Genomic DNA, 15,784 nt, shown 5'->3' with positions numbered 1-15,784 from the left:
CATTTTACCTATCTCACCAGCTTTCCAGTCATAGCCATCCTCTCCATCAGTTGGAAAATGAGCTGTATAAAATTTCACCACCACCACCAAAAACTGCTTACTAATGGCGTGACCAGTGCGCGGGCACTCTGTCGTCATATTCAACCTGTTCATAAGGGGTTTCAGTCATTTTGTGCCATTTCTTTGTCCTGCTCAATTCCTTTGTTCTTTGTTAATCTTTCTATCCTTTGTATCCCTTTTTATGGATTCTATTCCATTTTTATGTGTTCATATACTTAAAACATCTAACCTTTGCTCTTTTTCTCTAAAGTGTCTTTAGCGCCATTTATACAAGAAGCAACCCAGTTAAGAGCAAGCTAGATTTCTCCTCCACAGACTTTTGCTCAACACACGCGCGCGCGCGCGCGCGCGCACACACACACACACACACACACACACACACACGCACACCCCCTCTAGTCTGTTGTTTACAGCTGAGTACCCAAGAAGGGAAAACCTTAAAATTCTTCCTCAGGGATGCCACACACAAACCATGTGCTAAGGCTACACTTGCTGAAGTCTTAAGTTTTAAGTTTTCTACTTACAAAGGGATTTTAAATTTTTTTACTGTACATATATATTGGTTGAGGCATCATACATCTGCTAAATGTAACATCTGGCTAGTTTTGACTTTTACACTTAACTGCATCTGAGTTAAGACTCCATGGAGGTATGGTTTTATAGCTTATCTCACTTGGCTTTCTTTGAGCTATACTGTAAAAATATTGTTGTGTTTGTTAAACAGAGTCACATGATGAATTTTGTACTATTCAGCTTTTAAGGCTGTTTGGCTTGAGGGGTGCCTGGGCGACTTAGTTGGTTAAGCAACTGTCTTCAGGCTCAGGTCGTGATCCCAGGGTCCTGGGAGCCAGTCCTGAATCAGGCTCCTTGCTCAGCAGGGAGTCTGCTTCTGCCTCTCCCTCTTCTTGCTGCTCCCCCAGCTTGTTTTCTCTTTGTCAAATAAATAAAAATACAATCTTTTAAAATTAATTTGTTTTTTAAAAGATTTTATTTATTCATTTGACAGAGATCACAAGTAGACAGACCAGCAGGCAGAGACGGGGGAAGCAGGCTCCCCACCGAGCAGAGAGTCCCACTTGGGGCTTGATCCCATGACCCTGAGACTATGACCTGAGCTGAGGGCAGACACCGGACTGACTGAGCCACCCAGGTACCCCCAATTTTTTTTGAAGGCTATTTCGCTTGAACTGGGAGAAACACCTTGGCAAGTTTAGGAGCAGGTGAGCTCTTATGGAGTGTATGGAGACTACCGTCAGAGCCTTGGAAGAACCCTATGCTCACAGAGGTCTCTTACATTGATATTAGGGCCCTTGAAGTCCCAGCATTCAGAGACTCATTCCTTTGGTTTAAGCTTCACTCTCTTCTATAACACTTTTAAAGTGCTAATGCCAAAGAGAGCTAACAAACAAGTCTCACTGATCATTGAGAATTCATTGTTTTTCCACCTCTAAACTTGAGAATCTAAAGCCTTCCCTTCCACAGTCAGGGATCAGAAGAGTAAGAATTTTGGGTGTCTGATTAGAAGAGGAACTTCTAGCAGACAGAAGTAGTAAATGTGCTGTTGTCTGTGATGACTTAATTCTGCCCAGGAACACCTGGGATACAGGAATGACCTGAGAGTTCCAGAAACACAAGGAAGTGTAGGGTTTTGTGAACTAGAAAAGCAAGTGTTAAGAAATCCCCACAATGCAACTGCATCATCTCTAGTTTTCCACAAAACACCCACTTTTTCAGAAGCCGATTCCCTGTTGAAACTTTTAGCATACAGCAAGATTTGCAGATGGCCTGTTGTCAGTGCAACGGATAGTTTTTCACTGTCCCTCAAATTTAAAGCTAAGTGATACTTAAGTCCATTAGGCTAAGACGACTTTTGTATGGAAAAACAAAATGTGTGGCTTTGGAGGTTTGGGCATAAGGATAGGGGACGTTGAAACAATTGCAGATTCCAGGAGGGTTCCAGAGCAGAGCTATGATATCGCAGTCATGGGACTGAACACTGAAAGTTACATCTACCTGTTTTATTCATATTCCACTTCATGTTAATAAGGAGAGATTTGAAGAATAATTCTTTATTGCCTGGTGGGGAGAGGTTTCTGTTCCTAGCAAGGCCCTTTAGGGGATCTTTATTATCCCCACAAATCAAGGCTGAGGGACTCTCATTTCATGCACAAGTAACCAAAAGCTAGGCCAGGGCTTGGATCCCTTAAAAATGTATGGTCCTGGCAAGATTGGAAGTCATTTGACATTTCTGGTTTCCAGCCAGAGAGACTGGAAATGACTCTCAACTTAGTTGTAGCTCAGAAAGAGACGGCGAGACTTAACAATTTGCACTAGTGAGGGAAAAAAAAAAAAAGCAAAAATATTATTCCTCCAACTCCCCTGCTATGGTTTACTTATTTCTGGTTATCTGAGGCTACAACTTTGGTTTAGAGACAACAATCACCCTGGGTCCTCCAATGTTACACTTTCCTCTACTCACTGGTGGTAATAATTTTATTCAGCCCAGCAGTCATCGACCTGTAAGCCTTTTTTCTAAACTATAAAAAATTCTGGATCTGAAAGATACCTGGTCCCATCGTTTTGGTTAAAAGATGGTGAACCAGTTATATAAAAACCAAAAAGGTTTACAAAATAACACTTCCCTCATGTGTTCTGTTCTAGCTATTATTTTTTTTAATGCTGGTTGTCAATGATTAATTTAGTCATTCGGTTTGATAACCTCTGTCCTAGATGCCATTTGCCCTTCAGTGTTCAACTGGAGTCAACATTTCTGGGTACTTGAGGGGGTTCTGAAAAATGTGTCAAGAGTTTATTATTATTTTGAGGATGAGGGTTTTAAATAACAGTCGTCCGTTAGTTTGAAGTATCTGACATATTGGATGGAGTTACAGTTAAGTCCTCAAGGCAACAAAAACATTTGGGTATGTTATTAAAGGTATCCTGCAGTGGGGAATAGAATCTAGAAGCAGGGTAAGTGAAGTAATTCGTCCTACCATCTTTAAGGAAAACAGGATTTACTTTCAAGTTTGTTTTCATGTCAGGTTATGGAAACTGTGTGTTGCACAGTCTTTTCCCCTTTCAAATACAAGAGGCAAGACAACTATACCTTAAAGACTAAAGATACTCTATTTGCTAGATTTACTAAAAAGCAAAACATATCCAGTTTTGTTTTGACTATATAACCTGACGTCAACAGTATTACTCTTCTCCCTCCACTCCTACACTTTGTTGCTTATTTGGAGTTATTTCTCTGCAAGGCAACCAGGCCTGTGAGAGTGGCCAGAGATAGCTGTGGTTCAGATCAGTGACACCCAGGGTGACCAACTATTCTGGTTCACCTAAAAGGGGGAAGTTGAGGGGCACCTGGGTGGCTCAGTGGGTTAAAGCCTCTGCCTTCGGCTCAGGTCACGATCCCAGAGTCCTGGGATCAAGCCCCGTATTGGGCTCTCTGCTCAGCGGGGAGCCTGCTTCCACCTCTCTCTCTCTGCCTGCCTCTCTGCCTCTCTGTGATCTCTGTCAAATAAATAAAATCTTTAAAAAAAAGGGGGGGAGATTGACCATTAGTGGGAGATAGGACTCTGTTTTTAAACCAGGGAAGTTGCAGCAAAATGGATTATTTTAAGACATCCTTTCTTCGTGGTTATGGAGTAGTTTTAGAAACTTTCTTTAAATGGGAAGATTTTGGGTGCCTGGGTGGCTCAGTTGGTTGAGCGACTGCAAATTGGCTCGGGTCATGGTCCCAGAGTCCTGGGATTGAGTCCCACATCAGACTCCTGGCTCCATGGGGAGTCTGCTTCTCCCTCTGACCTCCCCTCTCATGCTCTCTCTCTGTCTCTCTCTCTCAAAATTAATAAAAATCTTTTTAAAAAAATAAATGGGAATATTTTTTTATTCAGTAAAACCCAGTAATTTATGTTTTTTAAGGTTTATTTGGTGGGGGCAGAAGGACGGAGAAACCCAAGCAGACTCTGTACTGATTGTGAGCCCAACACAAAATTTGATCTCAAAACCCTGAGATCAAGACTTGAGCTGATACCAAAATTCAGACGTCCAGCCAACTGCACCACCCAGTGCTCCCGAAACCCAGTAATTTAAAGGAAAGCATGAGTCACAACAGAATTATTAAAATTTCAGAATTATGAAATTGGATCCATTTGTTTCAAAAAAGTTCTAAAAAGATGGTGATGGAAAGGATCCTTTCCTTTTATAAAAAAGTGAAACTGCATGGTGATAATGGAATCTTCTCAAAAAGGAAAAACCAGAAAATACTGGCTTTGAGTATTATTTATTTTTTAAGGATTTTATTTGAGAGAGACAAGAGAAAGGCAGAGGGGAAGGGAGAGATACAAGCAGACTCTGTGCTGGGTGCGGAACCTGAAAAGGGACTTGATCCCACCATCCTGAGACCATGACCTGAGCCAAAACCAAGAGTCAGATGCTTAACTGAATGAGCCACCCAGGCATCCCTGGCTTTGAGTTTTCTTAAAATACTTGCAGCAAGGCTGTTAAAGTTTCAACCAAAAGTTCAGAAAGAGTGGCATAATTCTTGAGAACTGTACATATTAAGACCCAAGACTGTTAGTTCATGTTTTAAAACTCAATATTTTATCAGTGATGCCCCTGGCTCTTTCCAACAGATAAACATTTTGACCAAAAAGACCCTACATGATGATGTTCAAATTTAACATAACTTTTGTGTTTCTGCTTTATATTCTACTTGGTTGAGTCTATGATACTTAAAAAAAAAACAACAAAAACTAGAATACATGTCTCATCTACTGGCAAGCTTATTTGGTATAGTTGTCTCTGTATCCGAAGTAGGTAGCATCTCCTACAACAGGAACAAGGCCAGAGTTGGATGTTACAGCATAAGCACTTTTAAGTTTATTATGGTTTTGTAGCAAAAACTAGGCAATTTTTTCTTTCATTCTAGGTAGGGGAATGTGTAACTTGCAAAAGGACACTAACCATTAGTCCTGTTGCAATGCCTTATGAAACCCTAGGAAAAGAGAAAGCTAAAAGCTTCTACCCCTCAGGTTTGTTACAAAGGATAAGCCTGAGACTTCATAGTGTATGTTAAGGAAAACAAAATAAAGAAAAAATCTGAACTGTACAAGGAGCATTAAAGAAATGTGCATAGGCAAACCATGATCTCCTATGGTTCTGAAGATACTAAAGATTAATTGTATGTGACTGAATACAACTAAGGTTGTAGAATGTGGTAGAAAAGGAACACTGGACACAGGTAGGATGTGCACTAGGTATTCCATGCAGAATGGTGAGCGCCTGATCTGATCTCTTTTTGTTAATTTACTCAACAACCCTATGAGGTAGATGGTGTTATCTTATTTTACAGATGAATAAACCGAAGGTTTAAACAACTCAAGCAAATTTAGAGTAAAGCCTCTATTCTTCCAATTCCTATTCTTTAAAGTATATCCACAGTTTTTCCCCAGTGTGGATTAAGACTTCTGGTGGAGAGCAAGCATATTTTTGGAAATAAGTGACTCCTAGAAAACCAAGTGCAAATCTCAGCTCTGACACTTGCTAGGTACCCGACTTCTGTGACACTTAGTTCCCTTAACTATTCCCTACCTATGGAAAGTAAGCAGTACACCTCACAAAGGTCATAGGGCTGATGAGATAAATTAGAGGAAACCCTGGAATGCTTAACAAATTACAGTTTACAAACTGTTTTAACATATATTGGCTCATTGATACTGTGATGTAAGAAGGGCTTATTGTTTTTGTATTGTAGATGTGCAAACAAAAGCCTAAATGAGTGCTTGTTTTTAGTTAGCTTTATAAACCAAGGCAGGCATAGGCAGTACCCCTAGGCAGTGGTTCTCAAACTTCAGTGTTCCCAAGAATCAGCTCGAGAGTTTAAGTTTCTTGGGCTCTTTTCACTCATTCGGTTTTGGTTTTGTAGGGTGGGATCCATGAATCTGCAGTCCTTTTTAAAGTTTATTTAAGCAATCTCAACACCCAAGGCAGAGCTTTAACTCATAACCCTGAGATCAAGATTCACATGTTCTGAGCCAGCCAAGTACCCCCAATCGGGAATTCCAGTGAGCTCACAAGTGATACTAATGCTGCTGGTCTATGGCCACACTTTGCAGGACTCTCATCTTAAATAGAACCACTCACTCCAAAGAGCCTGAAGTTATTCCAATCCACTGTGTGACTTAATATGGGGATTGGAAATGATTAAAAGTACTGCCATGTCTTTTGCTGAGAACTTACTTAAAAAAAAAAAAAAACCAACTAAGGTTGGTCTCTAGGAAATTCTACTAAACTGAGAGTATAAGGCAAGTTTCAGAAAGTTCATTTCACCCATTTGTCCAGAAGGGATATGTCTGGGTTAATTTGTATGGGCATGTTTAAATTCCACTTTTGAATGTGAAAGTGAACTCTCACATACTCTGCCACTCTTTCTTCGTTTCTCAAATACAACATGCATCCCCCTGCCACAGAGCCTTTGCACTCACAATCCCTTCTAGGGATCACCTAGAAGAGAGGAGACGACCACCCCCTTAACTATTCAATACTTTCTCAGTTTGAAATTCTTTTCCTGCAGGAAGCATTCCTGAATCCCTTTACAGAGGGTCATTATGTGTACTCGTAGCACTGTTTTCAAAACATGTGCCATTTACAGTTGTGTGTGCCAACACCCTGCAGTTAAAAATATCTTTTAAATATTTGAAAATATGTATCGATGCAAGTTAACCAGGTAAGCCATTCCACAGGTCTCAATCCTGCCTTGTATTAGGATCACATAGGGAACCTTAAAAAAATGATGCCCAGGTCTTAAACTTGGAGATTCTGAAATAACTGGTGTGAGGTGGGGTCCCAGGATTTTTTTTTTTTTTAACATTTTATTTATTTGAAATCAGAGAAGGCGCTCAGAAGTGGGAGGAAAGGGAGAAGCAGGCTCCCCGTGAGCAGGGAGCCCGATGGGGGCTCAGTCCCAGGACCCTGGGATCATGACCCGAGCCAAAGGCAGATGCTTAATGGACTGAGCCACCTAGGTGCCCCTTGTTTTTTTAAAAACTCTTCAGGTGAATCTAACATGCAGCAATGGTGAGCACCATTACTCTATGTTCTATGAAGTAGTTAAGGCAGGACAGCTATTTGCGCTTGGGCAAAGATAGTTTCCTAGGCCTTCAGGCCAGAAGACCTGTATTTACCAACTAAAGGTAAAAAAAGTCAGAAGAGTCAGAAAGGAAAGCACTGGTAGTACAAATTCAACTGCTAGATGGTAATTGGTTTAGAGAAACTTGATATTAACTTTTTTAAAAAAATTATTTATTTGACAGTGATCACAGGTAGGCAGAGAGGCAGGCAGAGAGAGAGAGAGAGAGGAGGAAGCAGGCTCCCCGCTGAGCAGAGAGCCCGATGCGGGGCTCAATCCCAGAACCGAAATCATGACCTGAGCCGAAGGCAGAGACTTTAACCCACTGAGCCACCCAGGTGCCCCGATATTCTTAACTTCTTTAAAATGTTTAATATCCTGTTATCAAGACTTTGTTAAGCATGGTCAGCAGAGATTCTGGATGTGCTCATACGGTCGGTGTGAGTGAACCATTCTAGGGAGGACAGTGAAGCCCACAGGAGTGGAGTGGTCAAGTGACCGGGAAAGAGCAGCAGCATAGACCACCAATCTCCCACCTGAGTCAGGACCTCGTTTCCGCTTCAGCATACAACTTCCTCCCGTGTAGAAACTCCTGCTATCCACCTGATAACATTGCTATTCCCCAGTGGTTCTTCTGATGGCCCAATTTAACTCTTTCATGTCTCCTAATAGATGCATTTAAGATTTATATTTACTTCAAAATACTATTTAAGGGGGCGCTTGGGTGGCTCAGTCATTTTAGCATCTGACTCTCGATTTCCACTCAGGTCATGATCTCAGGGTTGTGAGATCCAGCTCCCCCCATATGTGGAGTCTGCTTGAGAGTCTCTCCCCCTGCCCCACCACTGACGCTCTCTAATAAATCTTTTTAGAGGGTTTTATTTTTTAAAAGATTTTATTTTTTTGAGAGAGAGAGCATGAGAGGGGAGAGGGTCAAAGGAAGAAACAGACTCCCTGCTGAGCAAGGAGCCCAATGTGGGACTCAATCCTGGGGCTCCAGGATCATGACCTGAGCAGAAGGCAGTCGCCTAACCAAGCCACCTAGGTGCCCCTCAAATAAATAAAATCTTAAAAAAAACCAACAACCACAAAAACTATTTTAGTTGCAGTGTCCCACAAGTTTTGATATGCAGTACTTACATTGTCCGTTAACTTCTAGTTATCTAATAATTTCCCTTATTATTTAACTAATCACCCAGGTAACATTTTTTAATATTGCATCGTATCATCGGTTTGTAAACTGAATATTGCTAGCTAATGAGGAAAGAAAATAAAGGGATAGTTCCAATCTTTTTTCTTGTTATGTAGAACGAGGAAAAGAATGATTGGAATATCTATATAGTTGTGTGTTCTAGAAACCAGAGTTATATAAAAAATGAAGCAATATTTTCTACAAGTCATTGGTGTTCCTTTGAAAGTGGCTTACTCACCTGGCAAGATCCTATCTTCAGTAAAAAAAATAGAATTTAAAGTACTGGCAGACCTAGATGCAGACACACTCCAGGAATAATGAGCTCACCCAGTGGTCAGATTTTGGTGTCTAAACATTTTTCTAAAGGAAAGCAAGTCTCCTTAAAATGGCTGATCGTAAGGCTAGGGCAGGGAAAACACGAGATATGCCAGTAACAGGGGGCCTGGGTGGTTCAGTGGGTTAAGCCTCTGCTTTTGGCTCAGGTCATGATCTCAGGGTCCTGGGATTGAGCCTGCTTCCCCCTCTTTCTACCTTCCTACTTGTGATCTCTCTGTCAAACAATAAATCATTCAAGAAAAAAAAAAAAAAGATTTGTGAGTAGCATCTTATATTGTCACAAAGTAAGTGCTCTAGAAGGAGAAGTTTGAAGGAATGTCAAAGGGTTACATGAATGAACTTGAAAGAGCTCCCAAGGCCGAAGCTGGAAATCTGGGCAACACAACCATGTTCTATTGGGTTACAACTCAAAGTATAAAATAAATATATAGGAGTCTGTAGTGATATATTTATTTACACACATACACAACCAAATAAAGAAATGATAGAGGAGACAAATCTTCCTTGCAGGAGGATTCCAAATAATTTTAGACACTCCTCACTCAAGGAAAGAAGTGGAGCTTAATTCTCCCTTCCCTCCTCCAATGTAGGTTGGACTCAGTGACTATATTCCAAATAGACCAGAATAAGAAAGGGAAAAGGAAAAAAAGGAAAGTAACTTGAGTGGAGACCCTAACCACCTGAACCATGTAGTCAAGGTTAAACACCACTAGTGATGTCATGGGAATCATATTCCCCCTGATATGGTAAGGGCACTTCACTTACATGGTATTTTGACCTCAAACCCGTAACTCCAGTTTAGGTATGAGAAAAACACCAGACAAAACAAATCAAAGGACAGTCTACAAAATACCTCACTAGTACTTCTCAGAACTGTCAAGGTCATGAGAAAAAAGTAAAGATGAAAAAACTGTAAAAAGGCCAGAGGACAGTAAGGGTATGTGATCACTAAATGCGATGTGGTATCCTGAATTGCGCCACAGACTAGGAAAGGGCAATAGGAAAACTTAAATAAAGACTGGAGTTTGGGACACCTGGCTGTTGGTAGAACACGTGACTCTTGATCTCCGCATCATGAATTCAAACCCCATGTTGGTCGTAAAGTTTACTTTGGGAAAAAAAAAAAAAAAAAAAGTCTGGTGTTTAGTTAATAGCAATGTACGAATGCTGGTTTCTTAGTTTTGACAAATGTTGTATGGTAATGATAATCGTATTAGTGGTAACTGAATGAGGGGTATATGGAAATCTGTGTAAACTTGAAACTTTTCTGTAAGTCTGAAATTATTTCAAAATAAAGCGTTTATTTAAAAAATTTGTCATATGATTGTCTTGGCTTATTTCTTTGATATGTAAAACATTTTGTGACTTGTTAATACAAAACAATGTCTTTCTTCTTTTTTTTGAGGGGGGGGTAGTCCCAACACTGAATGATTATTTTTCCCCTCTTAGGGATACATGTAATATTTGAAGCTGGTGAGCACATGGTGTCTCTCTCCCTAAACTACTGGAGGATATGGAGACCTATAGCTCAAGCTTAAAGGTGACTGAAAGCGATCTTCTATAAGACTAATAAACTGGGACTAACTCGTGGTAGAGGTTCTGCCTCAATGCATTTTTATTCCTTACTGAGCAGTTTTACTCTCAAGACAAGCAGTCTTAGCTGTTCAATAAATAGTCACACAGTATTTGAGGTAAATGTGCCTAAATGAAGAGGACACACAAAACCTCAGACTCCAAGTCTTAACTCTTTTTTTTTTTTAACATCTTAACTTTTATAGAGTACACCGTAGTAGGCTTTAATTCACACAGGAATTTCAATCCTGAAGAAAACTACTCGAGTAGCAATAAATGAGAAGTTAAAAAGACCAGACCCTCGGTGCCAGTGCTAGGATGTCAGCCATCTGTGGTCATATACTTCAAGTCCACAGGGTGACAAAAGGAGTCTCAGGAACTTATTTAGTATTAAATATGCTGCCAATTATACGAAAATAAGTGACAGAGAACAAAGCTAAATCAAAAGGCAGGGAAAAACCTGGCTCTGACCCCTGCAGTCAGGTCCCTCACACTGTAAACACCTGTGAGATTTGAACATTTGCTGAATGTTGTAGGTCAAAGCAAAAAGCAATGGAGTGCAGGATTTCAGTTATGTGGAATGTCCGGAATAAGCAAATTCATCTGAACAAAAAGTAGATTAGAGAATGAGGAAAGCCTGTTAAAGGGCATGGGGTTTCTTTCTGGCATGATTAAAGTGTCCTGAAATTACACAGAGGTGATGGTTGCACAACTGTGACTGTACTAGAACCACTGAACCGCATACTCTAAGAGGGTGAATTTTACGGTACAGGAACTGTCTCAGGAAGAGAAAAAGGAATGCAAACAAGAAAGCAATGCAACATGTTCCTCTCCACAAAATGGGGAATAATGGAGTTCATAAGTGCTAATGGCATGGTCAAAATGGAACATCTGAATCCCTACACTTTTTTTTTTTTTGGTAAAGAACAAAACCTGAGTAACGAAAACACAGAATTAGATCCAATAGCCTAAGATGATTTTTTCTACCTTAGAATCCACTGGACTTGAATAGACCCATTTGAAACAAAAAGATATGTCAAACCCCAGAACTGTAACTTGTTTGGAGAGTGGTTCTAGAACAGAGAAAATGGTCTTTGGATATAATTACTGTAACTCATCTAGAATGCATTCTGAAATATGAAAATAAGACAAAAACCAACCAAAGATCTGTCAGGGTAAAGAGGGGCAGACATTTCTTAGTGGGATAGGATGTTGATGAAGCATGTGTAAACCTCTAGCTCTTTTTTTTTTTTTTTTGCATGAAGAACATGAGGTCCATGAGAGGAGAGACTGTTTATTCACAGTTACATTCCCTGCACTTAGTACACAGTAGATGCTCATATATATTTGCTGAACAAATCAAGTTTATGCTGCAGCTCTGAACTGGCTTGTTCATCTATGCAAGGATCTAAAATGAGTTTATTTTGAAAACTGGCATCTTGTTCTTTTGCTAGAAAAAAACCCTCCTTTAACTTACAGAATAGCTATAAGTTAACTAGTTTGAATACAGGCACGAACCACCTGAATTAATGAATTAAACTTAAATTAATGAACTTGTTCCCAAAGTTAAAAAAGGTGAAAGAGCTTTTGCTAAAGCTTGAAGGAGTAGAGGCATGTCGTTGCTGGCCAGGTCACCGGTTACTCTATAGCAAAAACCACCAAACCCTGCCTTCCAGTAAGAACACTGCGAAGAGGGTAGGAATCATGATGACTCTTTGTAGTACAGCTGGTACTAGCAGGGATCAGTTATTCCACTTGGCTCTTATGTTGCCATTAGCTAACAAGCCTTCTCCCCGTAAGTAAAACTCTGTGTTTATGTAAAGCAGTAAGAGAACCCAAATATTACTCTGTAGTCAGCCTTCATCACACCTCATGTTTTAGGTGAGATTTCAAACATTAGTTGTTATTGTACAGAAGCATTTTCAACTCTAGAATTTTTTTTTCAAAAATAATACTCTCTTTCCTCCATTCCTGACACTTGTCCAAGTCAAAAATACCGATCAACAGGCCCTCACTACTACCTGAAGGCCAGAGCCCTGCAAGCAACAGCCGCTGATTTCCAAGAGGCAGTCACCGCCCTGCATTCCCCCAACTGCCCCCCGCACCCCGTGAGGGCTGCCAACACCTAACAAGACCTACATCACTCAGGAGAGTCCTGGGTCCGAATCGTCTATACTTAGGCTCTGGCAGCCATTACAACTCCATATGTCATAGATTCATGTTACTTCCTCCGACTGAGAGATTCCATGCCGAGCCCACAGCCAGACTCTGAAACAGCTTTTCAGGCCCCATTTTTTATGACAGATGCTGTCACATGTCTGTTACAAGATTTCCAGGACTTGGTTCTTCGAGAACAGCTTTCCACCACGGTGGAATGGGTTCTGTGGCCTCACGTAGCAGGATCCTGTATTGTGTTCAACTACACTCTGAAGAAAAACATTTTATTGCTATGGAAAATCTTGTTCTTGTGCGTCACAAGTCTTGCCAAGTCTCTTAATGTGGATATTTCTTCAGAGATGGAAGCCAGAAGAACTCTTTGGTTATACAGATAGAAAATGCAAAGACTGTTTATTTGGGAGCAGCCCTGGCTTTCTTCGTAAATACATTTTGTAGGGGGGACGGCTGACAAACAACTGAAATGAACAACCATCTGCAGAGACTGCAGTTTCATAACAGAAAAAACAAAAAAAAGCACAGTGTTCCAGTATCTGTAGGAGAAATAGGCTTAAAACACAGTTGGTTTTATATTCACCAGACTGGCTTGAGTGAAGTTGAAGTTGGGAACAATGTGATTGTCACACATGGTATTGGTTTGGTTTTAAATCCCACACCCACTTTTAAAAAGCATAATTTAGCTTTGGTTTCTTTCATTCTTTAGAAGACATATTTGGGTTTCTTAAGCATCAGAGGTAATTGATGACTTAAAATTAGTGGTAGTGGTAGTTTCAAAATGGATTAGTTTTCCTACTCCCACTACACACAAGGGAACATTAAGTTATTTAAAAACTTGCCCTTAGGTTTGCTCCCATCCTGAATGCATTTCTAGCTGAAGATGGAAAGAAACTTCCTCTGGACTTCCCAAGGGGCTCTCCCACCCAAATACAAGTTCCCTCCTTACCCACAAAGTAGCTTGCCCTCTTCCGACTGTAGACAGACAGACACACACACACACACACACATACACACACACACACATACACACCCCTCAGGAGTGATTTGGATTAGACAACGAATAGCCAGACAGCACCTCCCAGAGATGGGCGCACATGCAGCAGCTGTCAAAAGGAGAAGTCATTTTACTTTCTTTTAAACTTGCAATGTTTGTCTTTATTTTGTTCTTTATATTTTGAAAGTGAAAAGAAATAGTATTGAGTCAATTTTTGTTTTTTTTTTAAATATTTGTTCTATGTATTTACAAGCCTTAAAGTTGCTCTAAAGATTTCAAAAGTATTAAGAGTACTTTTCGCAGGGTAGCACTTTTTTTTTTTTTTTTAATTTTCAAACAATTCTTGGAGTTCTCTGGTCCACAGCATTTCCTTCTGTTCCAAGGTTATGTATGTTTTGATTACTATTGTGATTTTTTTTTTTAATTTTTTAAAGAAAGCTGAGAGGAGGGCAAAAAAATTTATTCCCAAAAAAAAAAAAAAAAAAAAAAAAATCTTTCTTACCTTGTTCACCCCAAACCTTCTTAAATCTGGACTAACTACTATGCTTTAAAACAAACGTGAGGTGCATCTGAAGGGGAGGGAAATTTATTTCTCTGCTTTTCTATTATACAAGTTGTTTACAGAAACTGCAAATTAAAAAATTACACTGGCATTTGCAGTCCTTAAAATAAATTAAAAGTTCTCAACTTTTTTTTTCTGCTAAACAGATGTGTTTTTTTTAAAGTATGAGTCCTTGTTTAAAAAGAAAAGATTAAAACAGAAAATATTTTCTATAAATAATACATGTATTTTGGTTTTAGTGCTCCCGCCCTCAGGTTTGAAGTTTACTTTTTTCCAGTACCTTTTTCCTCCATGATCACCTTTTTTCTCTTTCCCCTCTCCCACTCGTGCACACGTGGGGATTTCTGCGAGAATTGGCCTTGCTGCACTGTGATTGGCGAAGACGTGAAACTTTTTAAAAAAATACTTAAATTGTTTCTTTTGTTTCGTTTTGTGTATTTGAAGCTTTAGTTATCCTCAGACTCCTCTTCTGCTTCCCGCAGCCACGTGAAGAACGCTGTGACAGATTTCAGAGCCACACCCTTCCCATTCTGCTCTGCAGGGTCCTTGCTGCTCTCCCATTTGTAGAAGGCATCCTCAGAGATCACCTCCTCATCATATAGGCAATCAAAAAACATCCGTAGCAAATCTGCAAGGACGGAAAATATACCATCAGTTCTGGAGGCGCTGTAGTTGTGATGGAGAGACTGTATTTCCAAGGAATGAATGAATGAATGTACATGAATCCCCCTAGAGAAGAATATCCCTAACAATTTATCATACTCCCTCTTTATTGTATAATAGTAAAATAACTAGTCTAAAGAAAAGGAAAGGGGCACTTGGGTGGCTCAGTGGGTTAAGGCTCTGCCTTCCGCTCGGGTTGTGATCTCAGGGTACTGGGATTGAGCCCCACATTGGGCTCTCTGCTCAGTGGGGAGCCTGCTTCCCCCTCTCTCTCTGCCTGCCTCTCTGCCTACTTGTGATCCCTCTCTGTCTGTTAAATAAAATCTTTTAAAAAAATAAAGAACAGGAAAAAGATTTAAGCAATCTAAATTATTTTTATTGCTATTATTTTGTTCAATCTGAACTATTTTCTGATAGTGCTGAGGTGTTTGATTTATGTAGTTCTCAAACTACACACTATAAAAATTAAATACAAGAATAACTTTATTTTCTTCTTTATGCATTCTATACTGGTTGAAATTTTACAATAAAAATATATACTTTTTATAAATTTTGGAAGAAAAAGGCAGAAGATACTTTTCCTCTTTCTAATGTTGCTTTCAAATTGGAAAGAGTAATAATTTATATGGAAAACGTGGGTAAAAACCATCTCCGCTGGATTTTATCCAGAGGAAAAAAAAGCCTGTTGTTTTCAATGCCCTGATGATCTGGGCAAATTTAATTTTCTGTTTTGCTCCCATAGTGGAAACTTAGCTTATGTTATTGTTCAAAAAGAGAAAAAGTTGATAAAGTTATATATTCTTTATTTTTAATCCCTTCATTATGAGCTCTGAAGTTCATTTAAAGTCAGCCTCCATTCATGTGAATGAAGGGAAGCAACAGAATAAACAAAACTGATAATAAATATTAGGCTTAGAATGAGTCATTATCAAAACTTTTCTTTGGATTTATCTTTGTAATTTTATTAGTTAAGCTAAGTTGAAATCACTTCATTCTCTAAACCTTGGTTGGCCTATGGGGAAATGGAAACAAGTGGTCAAGATTCTGATGGTAAATCTAGAATTAAACATGTCTCCAGGGATTATCAAAGCTGATAATTAT

The 15,784-nt window shown here is 39.6% G+C and overlaps 1 protein-coding gene across 2 annotated transcripts in view; it reads right to left on the bottom strand.

Moving 5' to 3' along the window:
• Positions 1–13,769: 13,769 nt before the first annotated feature.
• The window catches only part of LOC111154675 (eukaryotic translation initiation factor 4 gamma 3), a 373,624-nt gene continuing 371,609 nt past the window's right edge, over positions 13,770–15,784 (bottom strand). For both annotated transcript variants that reach the window (XM_022514486.1, XM_022514485.1), the window contains one exon: positions 13,770–14,648. In XM_022514486.1, the coding sequence (XP_022370194.1) occupies positions 14,467–14,648 (182 nt within the window). In that variant the 3' untranslated portion in view covers positions 13,770–14,466. The remainder of the gene's footprint in view (positions 14,649–15,784) is intronic.

The sequence above is a fragment of the Enhydra lutris genome, unplaced genomic scaffold (assembly GCF_002288905.1).
Source record: "Enhydra lutris kenyoni isolate GAN:26980312 unplaced genomic scaffold, ASM228890v2 scaffoldscaffold38, whole genome shotgun sequence".
NCBI classification, from domain to species: Eukaryota; Metazoa; Chordata; class Mammalia; order Carnivora; family Mustelidae; genus Enhydra; species Enhydra lutris.
Note: the sequence above shows the minus strand (reverse complement) of the source record. Positions and strands in the feature narration are given on the sequence as shown.